At 36.2% G+C, this 18,245-nt stretch overlaps 3 protein-coding genes across 3 annotated transcripts; 2 read left to right on the forward strand and 1 right to left on the reverse strand.

Moving 5' to 3' along the window:
- The first annotated feature begins 916 nt into the window (after nt 1–916).
- LOC112514588 (photosynthetic NDH subunit of subcomplex B 1, chloroplastic) lies at nt 917–8,390 on the forward strand. Its single transcript, XM_025121151.1, has 6 exons — nt 917–1,547; nt 2,822–3,012; nt 4,242–4,499; nt 6,783–6,888; nt 7,833–7,918; nt 8,009–8,390. The coding sequence occupies exons 1-6, from the start codon at nt 948–950 to the stop codon at nt 8,175–8,177; spliced, it is 1,410 nt and encodes a 469-aa protein (XP_024976919.1). The 5' UTR covers nt 917–947; the 3' UTR covers nt 8,178–8,390.
- A 1,280-nt stretch (nt 8,391–9,670) lies between these two features.
- LOC112514655 (phosphatidyl-N-methylethanolamine N-methyltransferase) lies at nt 9,671–13,069 on the reverse strand. The gene is made up of 2 exons (XM_025121241.1): nt 12,761–13,069; nt 9,671–10,125 (listed from the first exon to the last, which is right to left on the reverse strand). The coding sequence occupies exons 1-2, from the start codon at nt 13,003–13,005 to the stop codon at nt 9,876–9,878; spliced, it is 495 nt and encodes a 164-aa protein (XP_024977009.1). The 5' UTR covers nt 13,006–13,069; the 3' UTR covers nt 9,671–9,875.
- A 1,649-nt stretch (nt 13,070–14,718) lies between these two features.
- On the forward strand, nt 14,719–17,450 carry LOC112514673. Its single transcript, XM_025121264.1, has 2 exons — nt 14,719–14,944; nt 17,080–17,450. Exons 1-2 carry the CDS (start codon nt 14,800–14,802, stop codon nt 17,169–17,171), a joined length of 237 nt encoding a protein of 78 aa, XP_024977032.1. The 5' UTR covers nt 14,719–14,799; the 3' UTR covers nt 17,172–17,450.
- The last annotated feature ends 795 nt before the right edge of the window (nt 17,451–18,245 follow it).

An 18,245-nucleotide genomic window follows, 5' to 3' on the forward strand; every position in this document is an offset into this window, starting at 1 on the left:
ATTAGAACACGTTTACCTCCGTTAACTGTTTATCAAATAAAGTCATCATGCTCTCTTATTTTATCGGATAATATTTTCCCTGTAATTGAAATGTTTGTTGGTAAACCTATTTTACCCGATAAACACTTACTGTGTAAAAGTCTTCTTCCTCACTTACCAAGTAAGATTCTCGATCCTTATCATGTTCATCCGGTAAGATGCGTGACACCCGATAAGCATGTACCAATAAACGTTTACCAACCTCCCCTGACTTGCACCAAAATGATATAAGAGTCTGTTTGTTAGCAGCTTAATGAGACTCACAACTTATTCGGTTAGTTATACATGATGGTTTGGTACCGACTTAATAGTATAGAAAGTGACTTGTTCAGTAAATTTCTAGGGGGGAACATTATCCAGAAAGATTATGTTTTTTTTCCCAAACTTGTCCCTCCCAAAAAAAATCACGCTCATTCCATCTATGAAAAAACTCTCCCAAACAAAAATCTTGCCGATTATACTAAGAGGTTGTTTGGCAATTGCTGAATGATTTGGTGCAGAATGATTAAATGGTCAGAATGATTAAGAGACTCTCATGATATAGTGCAAAATAAAATATAACTGTTTGGTAATTGTTACAATGAAATTAAGGCTCTTAATGGTTAAGGGAGATCCAAGATACAAAATCATTTAAAAAGTTTTAGAACCATTAAAAAACAGACTTTTTTTTGCTAAATAAGATTTACCTCTTAATAGAACTATTAAGAGGCAAGAAAAAAAAAAAAAAGATCAATTCAGACAACACTTTTACAACCAAAGAGCCCTAAATATGTACTATATGCAATGTGGATGGAGCCAAAAGGCAGGGTCCCTTATCCAACCACCTTCCACACATTCAAATCCAATATGTCTCTACCTTCATCTTCCCCGCCATCTCCAGATCACAAAGCTCTAAACCACCACCATCAATGGCGGCCACTACTCCATCTTCTCTACTCCCAAAATCGATTCCACCATTTTTCACAAACCCGACTACACTTTCCTCAACCCGATTCCCAAATCTCTCTTTTCCAACCAATCCAACAGATCGCCAACCTCATTCCACCACTAGAACACCAACTGTTCGACCAAATGCCAAGAAGAGAAACGAGTGGCTCGACCCTTTCGATACAGGGGAGGACCCGGATATGGAGTACGGGTCGCAGTATTCCGAAGGTAAGCAATCGGAGGACCCACGACCGCCGGAGAATCCCGATAATCCATACGGGTTTCTCAAGTTTCCGATGGGATTCATGCCGGAAGTTGCATCGTTGGGGCTTAAAATCCGGGGGGATGTTCGGAGATGTTGTTGTGTGATTTCGGGTGGCGTTTACGAAAACCTGCTGTTTTTTCCGACGATTCAATTGCTTAAGGATCGGTATCCCGGGGTTCAGGTGGATGTTCTCAGTTCAGCCAGAGGGAAGCAAACTTATGAGATGAATAAGAATGTGAGATGGGCTGATGTTATTGATCCAGATGATGATTTCCCTGAGCCTGCAGAATATCTTGATTTACTTGGACTTATTAAGGTTAGTAATGATTCAGACGTCTAACGAGCTCGAGAGCTTAATAGTTCTCGAGCTCGAGTCGATCTTAAACACTAGGTAAAACTCGTTTGAATTGATGAGTCGAGTTTCATAACGGTAATGTTTGACTCGACTTGTTCGATAACTTGATTAAATTTTTCGGGCTGAGAAGAGGCATTCGAGCATACACTGTTTTGAGCCAAACGTGCTCGTATATTCGTAAATCATACGATAAAGATAGAAATATTATCGAGCTTAAATTAATAAACGAGTTAATCGATCGCCAGTTTGAACCCTATTACTTTGAAAAAGTTATTCGAGCTCGAGTTTGGTTTTATTTTTTCGAGCCGATCTAGAATAACCTACTACTCGACTCGACTCATTTACACCCCTAACTACCTCATGAAAGAAAGTTAAAGAGTCTCGATTTACCATTCTATTTGAGAAAATACGAGCAAAATGCAAAGAAGTTCGGTTTAGTTCATATCTAAGGTTGATGGAAAATTTTCTTTTCAAAATTCATGCAACGAAGGGTCCGTTTACCAAACGCTTACCCACAAGTCAGATTACCTTACCAGATGAAAATGACAATGACCGAGAATTTATCCTGTAAGAACTATGGCAACGGCTTAGAGTCTTACCCGGTTATCACTTACCGGGTAAATTGTCACATACGATGTTGTTTTGATGGACTAAAAAATGTTACCGGGTAAGGTAAGTGATAATGTTGAATCTTACCGATAAATGCTTACCGGGTAAGTTTTTGTGTAAACGGCCCCAAAGTCTTAAAAATTTCCTATTTTGATCTGTAATCTTTGATGATGTGGATACCCATTTACGAAAAGGTTACGGTGAAGTAAATGATAAACTCGAGATCCACGTCCTCAAATGTCACAAGATTAGTTGGTTGTTGTTGTTCATAATAGGTACTCCAGGTCCCAAAATATATATCCACAATGAAAAAAGTCAGATAGTTTTAGAAATATGTAATTATTACACTCTTAGTTAATAAAATGACAATTTTACCCTTAACAATAAATGAAGTAATGAATATCTCCATCCCATAAGCAATAGACATTTGTTTCGAGACAAACTAAATTATAAATGTGGACACTTATTTTGGGACGAATGAGTCCAAAATAGGAAAATATAAAACTTTATTACATTGATAAAAAAAAATCTTTACGACACTAAATAGGAATTAAGGCAAACTCGTTGCATTTTGCCTGATACTGACTTTGACGACGCCTTCGATGAGTGTTACATGTTACTTGCAGAATAGGTATTACGATATGATTCTATCGACCAAACTGGCCGGTGTGGGACATGCATCGTTTTTGTTCATGTCAACGGCTAGAGAACGAGTGGGTTACATATACCCGAATGTCAATTCAGCAGGAGCGGGATTATTTATGTCAGAAACATTTACACCGGATCGGTTGAATCTCTCTGAGGGTGGATATCACATGTGAGTTAATATAAAGAAGTTATCTTTTCCGTCCCAAAATAAGTGTCCACATTTTTATTTTAGTTTCTTCTCAAAATAAGCGTTTACTTTTAGAAGGGGTTGTTTGTTTACCTCTTATTAGTTTCATTAAGAGGCAACATCTGAATCATTAAGAGGTGAATCTTGTTTGACAAAAAAAAAAAATCTGTCTCTTAATGATTCTATAACCCTCTGAATGATTTTGTATCCTGGATCTCCCTTGACCATTAAGACCCCTAATTTCATTGTACACAATTACCGAACAATTATATTTCATTTTGCACTATATCATCAAAGCCTCTTAATCATTCTGCACCAAACCATTAAGCAATTGACAAATAGCCCCTAAGTGTTTATTTTCTAATTCCAACCGTTTTTATAAGATGGAGAAACTTGTTACACCCTTTATTATCAAGGGTAAAATTGTTATTAGTTAACGCGAAAAGTCCAAAAAACCAATTGGGTTTCATATTTTGAGCGATTAAGTTTTTGGATATTTTTTTGAATAGATAAATCAAGTAAATTACCTTTTTCGTCCCCATGATTTGTTAAAAATTGCATTTTTTGATCTTGTGGTTTAGAAATTACGGTCTTCCTATGGTTTATAATTCATTGCTACTTTTGTCTTCATGAATTATACATTTTACTGTTGTTTCGGTCCTGTGGTTTACAATTCTTTATTGTTTTAGTCCCTTATACTTAAATGTAGGAATTAATCCAAAGACGAAAATAGCAATAAATTGTATATTATAGGGACAAAAATCATAATTTCTGAACCACATGGACGGAAATTGCAATTTCTAACAAAGCACGGGAACGAAAATCACAATTTACTCCTGATATATCCTTGCACTTTCTGAAACCGAACAGGTTGATCCTTATTGTGGTAAAATCATGGGAAAATTCCGAAAAAAAAACCAACACACTTTCACATTTTAAGCGATCAAGATTCAAGTCCCTGGACATTTTGGAACGATAAAATCATGGGAAAAGTCCAAAAAAACCCAACATACTTTCACATTTTGAACGAAAATTCACTCAAAACATTAAAGTCTGTTAGGTATTTTTGGACTTTTAAAAAGTGTAACCATTACACATTTCTAAAATCGTGCGTCTTTTTCATTTGTGGCGTTTATTTTGGAACAGAGGGAGTAACGTTTAATGGTACCACATTACAATGAAAGACAGTGATTTGATGATATTTGTAACAGGTACCATCAAATGACGGATTGGCTAGCAAGACCAGGTCGGGGTGTGCCGAGGCAAACGGTTCCACCACTTAAAGTATCAATGTCTCGAAAGCTAAAGGACACGGTAGCGGCAAAATACAAGGATGCTGGTGTTGAGAAAGGGAAATATGTAGTGATACATGGGATACAATCAGATTCAAAAGCTTCTATGCAATCTAGGGGAGATGTTGATAGCTTACTGCCCCTGCATATATGGGCAGAGATAACAAAGTCTATAAGGTGATCAAAGCTATATATATATATAGATATATATGTATATGTATCTATGTATATGTATATATACAGAGGACGTTTCAAATGCAACTCATCACATTTGTACAATCAATATAACCCAATTAATTGAGATATTTATGGAAATGATGAGAGTTTATTTATTATTATCTGAATATTTATGAAAGATAACTATGACTTGTTAATTATGATCAATACTTTATATTATAAAACAATCAAAACTTTTATAAAATTACATATTCATCAAATTAAATGGTGGCTGTACAAATGTAATGGGTTGCACAATAACTCACCTCTCTCTATATATGTATATATATATATATATAGTGACATTCTTTTGAAAACTCATGAAATTGTTTTTTTTTGAAGTATATAATATTTATATACAGCAAATGCAACAAATAAACTCATACATACTTCTCATCGTTGGTGAGGTTTGAACCCTTGACCTCCTAAGAGGCCAAAGACTACGATACCGCTAGGCCGAAGGCCCTTTGATAACTCATGAAATTGTTATAACCTTGAGAACTTGTGCATCATGTGTTATTTCACATTTTTTTCATCTAAGGCTAGAATTTGATGTATTCATCAACATATATTTGTTTCACGTGTACTCGTTTCACAGTGTAAATCTTGTTGGAGTGTTTGTGAACAAAAAATACACAAAAAAATTTCACATTGTGAATCGACTACATGTAAAACAAACACTTTATGAAACAAATATATATTAATCAATACATTAAATACTATATCTCAATAGAAAAAAATGAAATGACACACGGTGTACAAGTTCTCAATCACAATTTCATGGGTTTTCAAATGATTAAGGCCCTATATATATTATATAGGATCAGGTTCAGGAAAAAAAATGAAAAACCGAGAATCACTCTTGTAACTATTGATTTTGATTGTATACACATGTGCATTACAAGTAATTTGTAAGCAATTTGTCCGGTATACACATGTGCATAACATGTACACATGCATAAAAACAAAGGAACAACTTCACTTACTTGTATATACATGTGCATATCGTCCAAATGAACAGTTATCAGGATGTTCCTTAGTTTTTTAATTTTTTTAGGTTTTCCCCTTAACCCCTCTCATATATATTCATTTTCTTCTCATATTTTTATGCATCTAGGTGGCATAAGTTGTAGTGTGGCTCACAAGAAGCCCTAGCCTCTTAGAGTGCGTTTGATAAGCAAGATAAGACAAAACTGGAGAAAAACTTGTTGTCCTGTGTTTAACGTGACATTAAACTAAGCAAGGATATTCATTTTTGTCCTGCCAAAATAGGTGGAACAAAATCAGGGTGATGAGACAAGATCGATAAATTACTAAACTACCTACGTCAAATTAGAACACTAGAACACTGCACAATTCTTTCACCCACCTATCTAACTCTCACTCGTCCACTCCTATCCTGTCCCATCCACTCTTGGCCAGTCCCATGGACGGGACAAGACAGAACAAAAACTTGTTATCCTATGTTTGGTGCGACATTAGACCAGGTTAAGATGGAACTGAGTGAGAGAAAAATGCATTTTCCCCACCAAATAGGTGCAACAAAAATCTAGAAGACTAGACAAGATTGATAAATTATTAAACTACTCATATCAAATTAAAACCCGAACATTTTCCACAATTCTTGCACCATCCTTGTAGATACCAAAAGAGCAATAATAGCTGAAACCTTGAGGGGTTAGCTCACAAGCCATAACTCTTGGGCCTTTGGTGCTCCTCCCCATAGGTCACCAGTTCGAGTCCCCCTAAAACCGTTGGGGATTCTCCTGACTGTTTTCCAAGGTCCCATGGGATTAGTCGGGGTGCGCACAAGCTTGCCCAAACACCCACGGTTAAAAAAGCAAATAGTCAATTAATTTGTTGGTGCTCCTTTGAAGTAGAACATGGTTTCTGTCAAAGAAACCCTTTTATCGGTTATCACATATCATATCGTCTCCCATAGAACATTAATAATGGCAATAATATGCAATTTTTCAACTACAAGGGTGGTGCATGATTGGTTTGAACTTGACTCCAAAGGTCAAAAGTACCCGAAGGTCTCAGGTTCAAATCCAAGGAGAAATAAAAATCCCTTGTGGCCACACAAGTTCAAATGCGATGACTCCGGGCTATCTGCAAAGCAGGTGGTCGCCCTGGGATTAGTCGACTCGCATAGCGGGTTGGATATCCAGGTTAATATATATATATATATATATATATAATTTTTCCATGATGGTTTCTTATTTGATTTCTATTGTCATACAGAGGAGTTAAACCAGTCTATGTGATCCCTCATGAGAAGGAAAGAGAGAATGTGGAAGAAATTATAGGATATGATGCCAATATAGTATTCATCACCACACCAGGGCAGGTTTGAATCTCTCCTTCCAAGATTTAAATGTTCAAAAGAAAGGTTGGATAAGCTAAATAGTTACTAAGACCAGAACTTTTTCGGCTTATTGAAAAAGCCTTGTTTGGGTAGCCATAAGCTAACAGAATTAACCACTTGGGTTATGGCTAACTTGTTAAGACTCAGAGGGGGTGTAATGGAAATTTCATCTTCCTTGGGTTCAAATCAGGGTGCCCAAAGCCCTTATGACCATGGAGATTCACCTGCGATGACTAGAGGCCATTCGTGGTTGCTCACGAATTAGTCGGTGCAGGTAAGCTAACCCAAATACTGACGGTTACCAAAAAAAAAACTAGCAGAATTGAGCAATAAGGCCATGGGTTCAAATCCGGGCGACCAAAGCCCTTGTGGGCAAGAAAGTGCGCCTATGATGACTCTAGACCATTTGTAATCACTCGGGGATCAGTCGGTTGCGTAAGCTGGCCCTAACACCCATGGTTACCCAAAAAAACTAGCAAAATCAAGTAACTTCTTAACACGTCCCTTTTGTTTATGTTACATTTGTCAACTAACTCATCAGCTAATTTTTGCCAACCTTGAATAGCTTATCAGCTAGTTTGCCAAACATAGACTAAGGAGTTGTTTACTAAATGCTTACCGGGTAAGTGGTTACCGATATTACACACCTTACCGATTGAGCATGACAAGAACCAATAATCATAGCCTGTAAGAAGCATAACAAGGACCGAAAGTCTTACCCAGTAAGTGAGAAAAGACTTTTACCAGGTTTAAGATGCTTATCAATAATCCATTTTGATGGCCCAGAATGTTTCATGATAAGGTAAGTGAGGGTTCTTGCCGGTAAGCGCTTACCTGGTAAATATTTGGTAAACAGCCCCTAAATCTATGACTTAAGTTTAAAAGAGCTAGTCTAATGTTCGTATTTTGTTAAATATATCGAGCAGTTGGCTGCCCTTATCAACGATTCCGTTGGGGTCATATCTACAAACACAGCAGCCGTACAAATAGCACGAGCTCGTGAAAAACCCTGGTGAGATTTCTCAAAAAGAGTTCAACTTTATTATAAACTAAAGAACACCACTACAATAAAGACTTACGGGTTCCTGTATGCTCATGTCAGTGTGGCATTGTTCGGTTCTGAAGAGAAAGCGAAACTGTTTCTTCCGAACCTAGAAGACAATAATAAATTCATAATAGCTTCATCAAAGACAGGGAAGCTAGTAGACATTGATACAGATGCTGTCAAAAATGCAGTCCAGATATTTGAGATGCCACTGGCAATTGCTTAATGGATGAAGATGAACAGAATGTTAGTTTTCTTTAAATGTTATTCATTCAGCTGTATATTTGACATCAAAATTGTTGTTGGAATCCAGCTTCAGATGATGTTGTTGCATATATAACATCCATTCGCGGATCTGTAAAGGGCTCGGTTCAGCCACGCGATAACTGGGCCATTGCCAGATTAAGTTAATTTACATGTTTAATCTCTTACACGAAACAAATTCAACTTCATTAATATGTATGTATGTATGTATATGGGAATAATCAAATGAGAACCTTGTATATTATGAGAACTGTGAGAGCTTTTACCCTTGAGATATTGTATCACATATTTTTTTTCATCTAAGGCTAGGATTTTAAGGTATTAATTAACATATATTTGTTTCACAATGTGAAAAATGTGTAATTTTTTTGTCACACACATGTAAATGAAGTTTCCATTTGTGGAATACATATATTTTGAAACAAACATATGTTAATCAATAACTTAAATCCTAACCTTAGATTAAAAAAGATCATGTGAAATAACACATGATGGACCGGTTCTCACATGATTAGTGCCCCCACTATATATATATATATATATATATATAGAGAGAGAGAGAGAGAGAGAGAGTTGGGATCATATGAGACCCCATAAATAACATAACCTTCACATCAAAACATTGTGAAGGTTCGGTGTTTTTGTACCTTCACAATGCTTTGTTGTGAACTTTCAGTGTTATTCTGTGGTCCCACGGGTCTCACAAATACATGCTGGTCTCACTTGAACCGAACCTTATTATATATATAGAGGTGAGTTATTATGCAACCCTTTACATTTGTACAACCAATACAACTCAATCTCAACCGTCCATTTAATTTGATGAATATGTGATTTCATAAATTTTTTGATTGTTTCCTAATATAAAGTATTGATCATAATTAATGAACCATAKTCATCTTCCATAAATATTCAAATCATAATAAATGAACTCTCATCATTTCCATAAATGTCTCAATTGATTGAGTTGCATTGGTTGTACAAATGTGATGGGTTGCATTTGAAACGTCATCTCTCTCTCTCTCTATATATATATATATGCTCAGGTTCATGTGAGAACAACAAAAGAAATTGAGAACCGGAGAATGGGTATATTTATGCATCGTTGATACATATATACTACCAAAATATGTCTTCCATCAATACATATCTACTGTGTATGCAAGTATATATACATTGTTGCATTGATGCATATACTCATTAAAATTCATTAGTGTATATGCATCAATGAATGTACAAGTTTTCCGGTTCTCAATCTTTTTGTGATTCTCACATGAACCGCCCTTTCTCTCTCTCTCTCTCTCTCTCTCTCTCTATACATATATATATATATATATATATATTACTTTCTTTAACTTACCCAAGTCTCATTTTGAACAACACAAGAAGAAAGGCCTGAATTTCTGTAAGCTGCATGCATGTATCAAACTTAAACACTAGAAGAAACTCAGTAATGCATACCAACATCAAGTCTGATTAGAAAGAACAAACTCTATCTCAAATTACAAATTTGACGAAAGCATGGAACTCAAATCCGTGGCTTTCAGCACAATAAACCCGTGTTCTCAAACTCTAGGGTTGCAACTTTCGTATTCAGTTAGAGAACCAGAAGATATGCCAAACATCAATTAGTCGGAAAGCAAAAAAGAATTAGCAGATTTTAAGAAAGTAGGTTGGCACGAGAAGTTGGATCCTCCTTCGATTCAACATGTATCATGAAAAGATATCCTAATACCCAAAGGAAGATATATAAAAAGGGAACCCAAGGTAGGCAGGCTAGAAGGCTCATAATACTACCGACATACTGAGGATCTTTTACGGTCCCAAAAGGGAACTCTGTTACCCATGGTATGTTCTTCCCGAAGCGTACACCATAGTAAGTGCCCGACTCACCAAGCAATTGATATACCCTGAAATCAATTGTTTCAGAAAAAGACCTTAGAATCCAAGTATTAGTTTTAAAATATTACACAAAACATTGGAACCAAAAACTTTTGATCCATTTGGATCTACTCTAAAAACCAAACAAGCTCAATAGATCCCACTTGGAGGTGGGGTCCGGGAGTAGAGCTGTAAACAAACCGAACGAACATGAGCAGAGGCTTGTTCATGTTCGTTCGTTTAACTTAAACGAATGGAATTTTTTTGTGTTCATATTCGTTCGTTAAGAAAATGTGCTTGTTTGTGTTCGTTTATGTTGGTTCGTTAAGATGCTAAGAGAATGTAAACGAACAAACACAAATGAACAAAAAAAACAATCACCATTACTCATCATTTCGTTCCTCAAAAGTAACACAACAAAATGAAAAACCGGGTGAATTTAGGAGGGATAAAAAAGAAATTATAAAAACTTAATTTCATTAATGATTTTACATATTAATGTCATAATATTAATTTTTCATACATATTAATGAACATAAACGAACAATAACAAAAATAAATAAACGAATATTCACAAAGGTAAATGAACGAACGAGATCATTGTTCATGTTTGTTCATTTAATATGTTCATGTTCGTTCATTTACTAAATAAGCGAACTTCCGGCCGAACAGTTCACTAAGCATTCGGTTCGTTTACAACCCTATATGAGAGGGACGAGATGTAGGCAGACCTGACCCCTATCCTGGAGGGGTCATTCAAGGATATGACCTTAAATGAATTTTTAATTAAATCCATGACCTCCTTGCCTATTAAAGAAAAATGGCTTTATACTCGTGAGAAGATCATAAATTGAAACCACAAGGGTTGTGGTGTAGTGGTTGAGGCTCAGGGAGATGTGGTGGAATATCCTATCTGCCCTAGGTTCAAATCCAGGCGTCCACAACAATTATGGCCGCTGAGTTTATCAGACTTGATGTCTTACAATCGCAATTTGCTGGAATTAGTTTGGGCATAGCTAGAGGCACCCTTCCAAAAGAAAAGAAAAAAGGTCATGAATTAAAATCTCATTGAAGGTTATATACCTAAAAATCCCTATCCAGAAGAGTAGAGCGGTTGTTACCATGAAGATCCTTGGCTTGCAAAAAGTGTGCCAAAAGAAGGGTCATTTAGGTATATGAACTTAAAATGAGATTTTAATTGAATCCATTACCTCCTGGCCTATTAAAGAAAAAATGGCTTCATACTCATCACAAGGTCATGGATTTAATTAAAACCCATTTACGGTTATATACCTAAATGTATCACCAAAAAAAAGATAGCCCGAAAAAGCTAAAGAAATAGAAAAAAGGAGCAGTGAAATAAAAACAAAGATTAAGGCTAGAAACAAACTACGATAATGAAACCACCGCAAAGAAGAGGTAAGATGCACCAAAGGAACAAAGAATCATAGGCAGGTAGGAAGGAACATAACGAACGAAAGACAACAAGCCAGCCCTTGGTCTATCCTAGGGTTCCGGTTGTCTATCACCCGGCTCCCTACCCCCACCGACTACCTCTCCGGCACCCTTCCTCCTGCTTGGCCTAGCTACATTCTGCGGGTGTGAGCAGGTCACACCCCATAGTCTGATAATCTTGTGTCTCCACGAACTCCTATCATTTGGAGCTACTCTAAGAGCCTGTTTGTTAGCAGCTTAATGAGCTTAATGGGACCTACAACTTTTTCATTCAACTATACATGATTGTTTTGTAGTGGCTTAATAATATAGAAAGTGGCTTATCCAGTAAGCTTTCAGGGGGTGCTTTATGCAGAAAGCCAAGTTTTTTTCCAAACTTACCCCTCCCAATTAAGAAACACACTCCTATCTATGAAAAAACCATCTCAAACAAAAACCTTCCCAATCTATACAGACAGATCAATGCACACAGTCATTTTTATCCATACGAGACTTAAATGAAAAACCAACCAAACAGCCCCTAAGATTGTTAAGGAAAGAAACATCTCAAATGGATTCAAACACCTCTATCTAGACCATTAGAAACTTGAGAAGATCAAGTCTTTGTTTGGGTTATGTTCTTGCAAATGCTTGTAGCCCAATTCTATGATTAATATCATCTCCACTGAATCCATGTCATGAATCTTGATCAACAATCGTTTCTACAATCTAGTAATAATAACTAATGATGAATGATTAAACACGCTCCTAATTGCCTGCTACAAACTAATCTTTGTCATAAACAGGATCACTCTAATTGTTTGTCCTACAAAGTGATTTGAGGATCTACATTCTACAATGTGGGACTTTCCATTTGTATTAAGATTCGAAGCATCTCAACCCAAGAAACAGCTTCAATTCCATGTGCATACCGTCCAAATGAATGGTTAGAAGGTGTTCCTAAAAGAAAATAATTTTTTTAGGTTTTCCCGTAAACCTCCCTCTATATATATATATATATATATATATATATGCACCTCTCTTGAGCAGCGATGACCTCTTGCAATTTAATGTGCACAATCTAATACTCCTAATTTATCCGCTGTACAACATCTATACAATCTCAATAAACCCTAACTAAATATGCAAACAATTCCATTACCAGTAAAGCAAAAGATCATCCCAAAACTCCACCGTAACTACAATTTCTGAGAAGGTAATTGTACGAACCTCAAGTTAAGAAACTGGCCGAGTAAGAAGAGAGGCCAAAAGTAGAGAGGAGGCGGCCATGAAAAAGTTGAAACGGAGAAGAGCGATAAGAACTGAACCAGCTTGAGAAAATGAGAAACCATAGCCATGATTTTGCAAGGATCTCGACCTTTTCCGCACAAATTCACCCATGTTTGAGGATGATTCCATAGCCAATAGTAGAATGGAAATGGCGTCACAACTCCGAAACATGCCAATATCCCCATTCTCTCCACTGCTTTTGCTTCTGTTGTCAATTTGTCTGAGTTTCTTCGCACCCTAAAACCTTTCTTCTTCAAAACCAAACCCGACTGTAATTAATATTACTAATGTTAATAGTTTGAATAAATTACATTTTTATCCCTGTGGTTTAGAAATTACGTTTTTTATTAAACCAGTCCGTTATGCGAGCCGACTAATCTCAGAGCGACCACCTGCTTTGCTGGTAGCCCAGAGTCACTGCATTTAATCCTCCATGGCCACAAAAGGCTTTCATGATATAGTGCAAAATGAAATATAATTGTTTAGTAATTGTTTACAATGAAATCATGACACTTAATGGTTAAGGGAGGCTCAGAATATAAAATCATGCTGAGGGTTTTAGAACCATTAAGAGGCAGACTTTTTTTATGTCAAACAAGATTCACCTCTTAATGATTCAGATGTTGCTTCTTAATGGAACTAGTAAGAGGTAAACAAACAACCCCTTAACTCAATGTTTTGTCTTTATTTTTCGGATTTACCGGATACAGGACAAGTAAGTCTTTGGTGAATTGAAGTCTAGCTGAAGTGAAGATCAATAACGTTAAAGCAGTTCAGTATTCCGGCTATCCGATTGAAAACCATAGTCTACTAAAACTTATCACTCAAATATACAATTCCGCTAACTACGTGACTGAATTTTCATTCCCCAAGTTTTACCTCGAATGAAAATTTAGGGGTCGTTTACCTAAACACTTACTCGAGAAACACTTACCGGTAAAATTCAACACTATCGCTTACTTGTCGGGTAAGATTTTATTCACTAAAACGCATCGCATGCAACAATTTATCCCGGTAAGCACCAACCATGGTAAGAGTCCTCGTCCTCACTTACCGGTTAAGACTCTCGATTCTTGCCTTCGCTCTTACCGGGTAAGATTATTAGCCCTTGTCATATTCATCCGGTAAAGTAAAGTGACTTGGTAAGGCTTACCCGGATAAGCGTTTGATAAACGGCATCTTAGGTTCACTCGAAAATGAATCCATTGTATTATGTAAAACCAAAGATCGTCTTCTATCCTTATTTTCGTTCATTAGTATTTAATGCATCTAATAACACACTCTTAGATTTTCGTTTTAGTTGCAACTTTTGATTTACAGTAAAATTTGGAGTAAATTACTCTTTTGGTCTCTGAGGTTGTCACCCACTGGTAACTTTCGTCCCTCTTTTGAATTAATTACAGTTTTAATCACTGCAGTTGCCATTTTGTTTCACATTTGGTTCTTCAAACCAACTTCTGTTAAATAGGTCCGTTAAATCAAAGGTATTTTAATATTTTTAAAAAAGGACTACAGTTGCTAACGAGCGACAATCCTATAGACTAAAAGTATAATTTAGGGGGTGTTTGACAGTTGTTAAATGGTTTGGTGCAGAATGATTAAGTGGTCAGAATGATTAAAAGGCTCTCATGATATAATGCAAAATAAAATATGATTGTTTGGTAATTGTTTACAACAAAATTAGAATGCTAAATGGTGAAGGGAGACCCATGATACAAAGTCATTTAAAGGGTTTTAAAACCATTAAAAGACAAATTTTTTTATCATACAAGATTCACCTGTTAACGATTCAAGTACTGCTTCTTAGTAAAATAAACAAACTAATCCTCGGTCTAAAACTTGACACGTTAAAAGCAACTAAAATAGAAGGGAAAAAACCCAAAGCCAAAGCCGAAGCCGAGAAGGGTATTAGTTGCATTTTCAGGAACAAGGCAGGGGGGGAAGAGAAGAGGGTTTTAGGGCGAGAAAGAAAGACGAAAATGGGAAGCCAGACGAATAATGGAGGAGGGGGTTTTAGGGCGAAAATGGAGCACTATCTTTACAGTGGTGAAAAGAAGCATGTCATGGCTGGCATGGCCATCATCGGCGTCATCTTTGGGGTTCCATGGTACCTCATGAACCGAGGTATTCTTTTTTACTACTCAATTCTTCATTACTGTTCATGAAGATCATATAAATTCAGACCAAAATTAGGGTTTTATGTTCGCGTTTTAATTTGATTGCATCTAGCTTCGATCGATTTGTGTTTTCTGTTTTTGGTAGTTTAAATTATACGTTCTTAGAATGCAAAAGCTTTCGCATGTTTAGGGTTCGTATGCAGGTGATTTCTGTGATTGCTCAAGGATCTATGATCTTGGTGGATTTTCTAGTTATCAGTGTTAAGGGGTTGTTTGGTTAGCTTTCCTTTTAGTCTGTATGTTGCATGTACAGATTAATCTGTATGTATAGATTGAGAATGGTTCTATTTGGGAGGGTTTTTTTATAGATGACAGGAGTGTGTTTTTTAATTAGGATGGGAAGAAATGGAAAAACACTTGGCTTTATGCATAAGCTCCCTCTTAGAAGCTTATAGAATTAGTCACTTTCTATATCATTAAGCCACTACCAAACAATCACATATAGCTGAACGAATAAGCTGTGAGTCTTATTAAGCTGCTAACAAACATGCCTTAGGCTTAGACCATTTCTCCTCCGTATATGTTTGGAACCTCGGTTCTTTTGGAGAGAACTCTTGGGCTTCCACGTATTGCCACATGATATCAAAGCCAAGGTCTCGACACACATTGGCAATCTGTACTCGCCTAGCCCCCTCTCAAAACACTGGGACAGTCTGTGTCTGTCTAGCCTCCGTCGGAGGGGGTGTGTTAGAGTCCCAAATCGGCTAGACTTGGACCAATTTTCCTTCATATATAATTTTTGAACCTTCCTTTTCTCTAGAAGGGCTCTTTTGGAGATTAATCTCGGGGTTCCACATATTCTCACAATCAGTTGAGTTGGTGTCGAGTTTTCCCATTAGATTATCTGTAAGATCTGGAGGCTATTTGAACTGAATCAAGTTAGCTTCATGTTTGAACGAGGTCTGTAGTCTGCTGTGACTGAGAGATAATAAGCTCTAAATAGCTGCAAAATTGGCCTTTTCTGCTTCTATGGTTAAGGCTGTGTGTTAAGAGTACAAGAAGCTATAATGTGGAAGATCTCTTCAGTGAATACCGATACTTTTTTATGAGACAGATTATGATATAATCCGGTTATCTTTTCTGTTCGGTTTTGTTCTTATGGTTGGAGGGTATTGTACTCTTGCACAAGCCAGGGGTCTTTACGGAAGCAGCCGCTTTACCTTCGTGAGGTAGAGGTGAGCGTACATTTCACACGTACCCTCCTCAGACCTTGCTTTTGAGTGAGATTTACTGGATCGGTTTGGTTTGGTTTGGTTTGGTTTGGTTAGAGGGTATTTAGCAAGAGTGTTTCTTTTGTGTAGAAGGTTGAATATGAAATGACCAACGGGAAATGGCATAATACCTTGTGGTAAAACGGCTATCGGATGAGGAGATGCCTATTATAGAATTCATTTACCTACTGTATATACCCATATGGGGTTCCGTAATAGACTGATTGAGCTTTGTAGCCTTTGTTATGATCATTATATATACATTATATATATATATATATATATGTGGTTCAGGGGAAAACCGTAGAAAATGAAAAATTGCGGAACATCTTAATAACCATTCATCTGTATGGTATGCACATATGCATACAAGTAATTTGTCCGGTATCCACACATGCATAAACATGCACACGTGCATAGAAATCAAGAAACAACTTCAGTTACTTGTATGCACATGTGCATGCTGTACAAATGAATGGTTATTAGGATGTTTCTCAGTTTTTCCTTTTTTTGGAGGGTTTTCCCCTTAACCTCAGTCAGTCTCTATATATAGGAGGTTTCAAATACAAACCATGTAATTCTTATAAGCCATATTCTTTACCGTCCATCTAGACTCATAAATATCTGGTTCATAAAATCTTAATTGTTATCTAATCTAAAGCATGATCATAATGAATGAACCTTATCATCTTCCATAAACATAAGTATCATTTATCGTTCACAATTGGTTGAGTCCTCCACATATGTATTGCTTGATCTTATTTTCACCAAAAATCCGGCAAATCGAGTGCAATTGCTCCAAGCTTTATTGACTTCATAACTGTCCGTTTTTAGCCCGGATCTAATCTAACCGATGTTCTGTTTACTGAAGGTACAAAACATCAATCCCATCAAGACTATTTGGAGAAAGCCGATAGAGCTCGAAATGCACGGCTTCATTCTGCACCATCTGCACCAAAATAATCATTTACGCAAGTCGTTATTTTCTCTACGCTGATCGTGTTTTCTTTAATAGAATACCGTTACAACCCAGTTGTCGAAAATGCTGTATCGGTTTCTTTTCACCATTGTTAGCCAAAGGAGCATAATTTTTGTTCAAATTTTCTTGTATTTTGGATTTTGAAAGAAAGAAATAATGGGTAGTTGGAAGTTTTTAAAGATCCTGCTGTTGATTACTTCTCCAAGTCAAGTAGTCAAAATCTTTCGGTTGAAATCCAATGAATTTATGTGGATCTGATTTAATTATCCGTTGGATGTTGGATCTTGCCATATGATATGATCTGATTAGATTTGGACAATCGATTCGATCTGATCCAATGGGTGATTGAAGTAGATCGATTTCGTTCATTGGATATTATTATTGGTTATATGTTGTATTCATCCATGGTTTTGATCTAGTTTTTAATCAATTAATCTACCCTTATTCGTATATTTTTCAAATTTCTTGAAAAACCCTATATAATTATATCATCAAAATGAAATATCATAAGATGTAAATAATTATACTTATTTATTAATTAAATGGTATTGGTAGTTGGATTGTAATTAGATGAATAATTGGATTGGATTGGATTGGTTCGGTTTTATTGGATTCTGGATTGTCATCGAAGAACTGACCGATCCAATTTGGATGTTTGAAAGTTTGGATCTGATCCAATTACAATTAGATATCCAATTATGGTCAGTCGGTTCTAATTAAATCAGATGACTTTCTGTACATCCTAATCTTTATAATTATAGAGAATCTGATGAAAATGCTCTCAGTATGCTAATCTCATTGGAGAGAAAGTAACAATTAAACTAAAAATTTAAAACATTTATATTAATTACAAAAATTAAAGGGCATTGCTATATGCACCCTCATTTAAGTCAAAATCAGATCAAATCATGCATTGAAACTATAAAAACAAGTCTTGATGTTGATGTATATGAAATGAAAATGGGTAATACTATATGCACCACCTTTTATGTCAAAATCAGGTCAAATCATGTATTGAAAATATAATAAGTAGGTTTCAATGTTAATGTATGTGATGA

This window comes from Cynara cardunculus, assembly GCF_001531365.2.
Source record: "Cynara cardunculus var. scolymus isolate 2C chromosome LG 6, CcrdV1, whole genome shotgun sequence".
NCBI classification, from domain to species: domain Eukaryota; kingdom Viridiplantae; phylum Streptophyta; class Magnoliopsida; order Asterales; family Asteraceae; genus Cynara; species Cynara cardunculus.

Excerpts from the sequence above, each read along its gene's own strand:
- LOC112514655 (XM_025121241.1), bottom strand. The coding sequence starts at position 13,005 with ATGGGGATATTGGCATGTTTCGGAGTTGTGACGCCATTTCCATTCTAC. Across the intron at positions 10,126-12,760 it reads GGCCAGTTTCTTAACTTGAG|GGTATATCAATTGCTTGGTG; the intron begins GTTCGTACAATT and ends AATTGATTTCAG.
- LOC112514588 (XM_025121151.1), top strand. The coding sequence starts at position 948 with ATGGCGGCCACTACTCCATCTTCTCTACTCCCAAAATCGATTCCACCA. Across the intron at positions 4,500-6,782 it reads GAGATAACAAAGTCTATAAG|AGGAGTTAAACCAGTCTATG; the intron begins GTGATCAAAGCT and ends ATTGTCATACAG. Across the intron at positions 6,889-7,832 it reads TCATCACCACACCAGGGCAG|TTGGCTGCCCTTATCAACGA; the intron begins GTTTGAATCTCT and ends TATATCGAGCAG.
- LOC112514673 (XM_025121264.1), top strand. The coding sequence starts at position 14,800 with ATGGGAAGCCAGACGAATAATGGAGGAGGGGGTTTTAGGGCGAAAATG. Across the intron at positions 14,945-17,079 it reads ATGGTACCTCATGAACCGAG|GTACAAAACATCAATCCCAT; the intron begins GTATTCTTTTTT and ends TGTTTACTGAAG.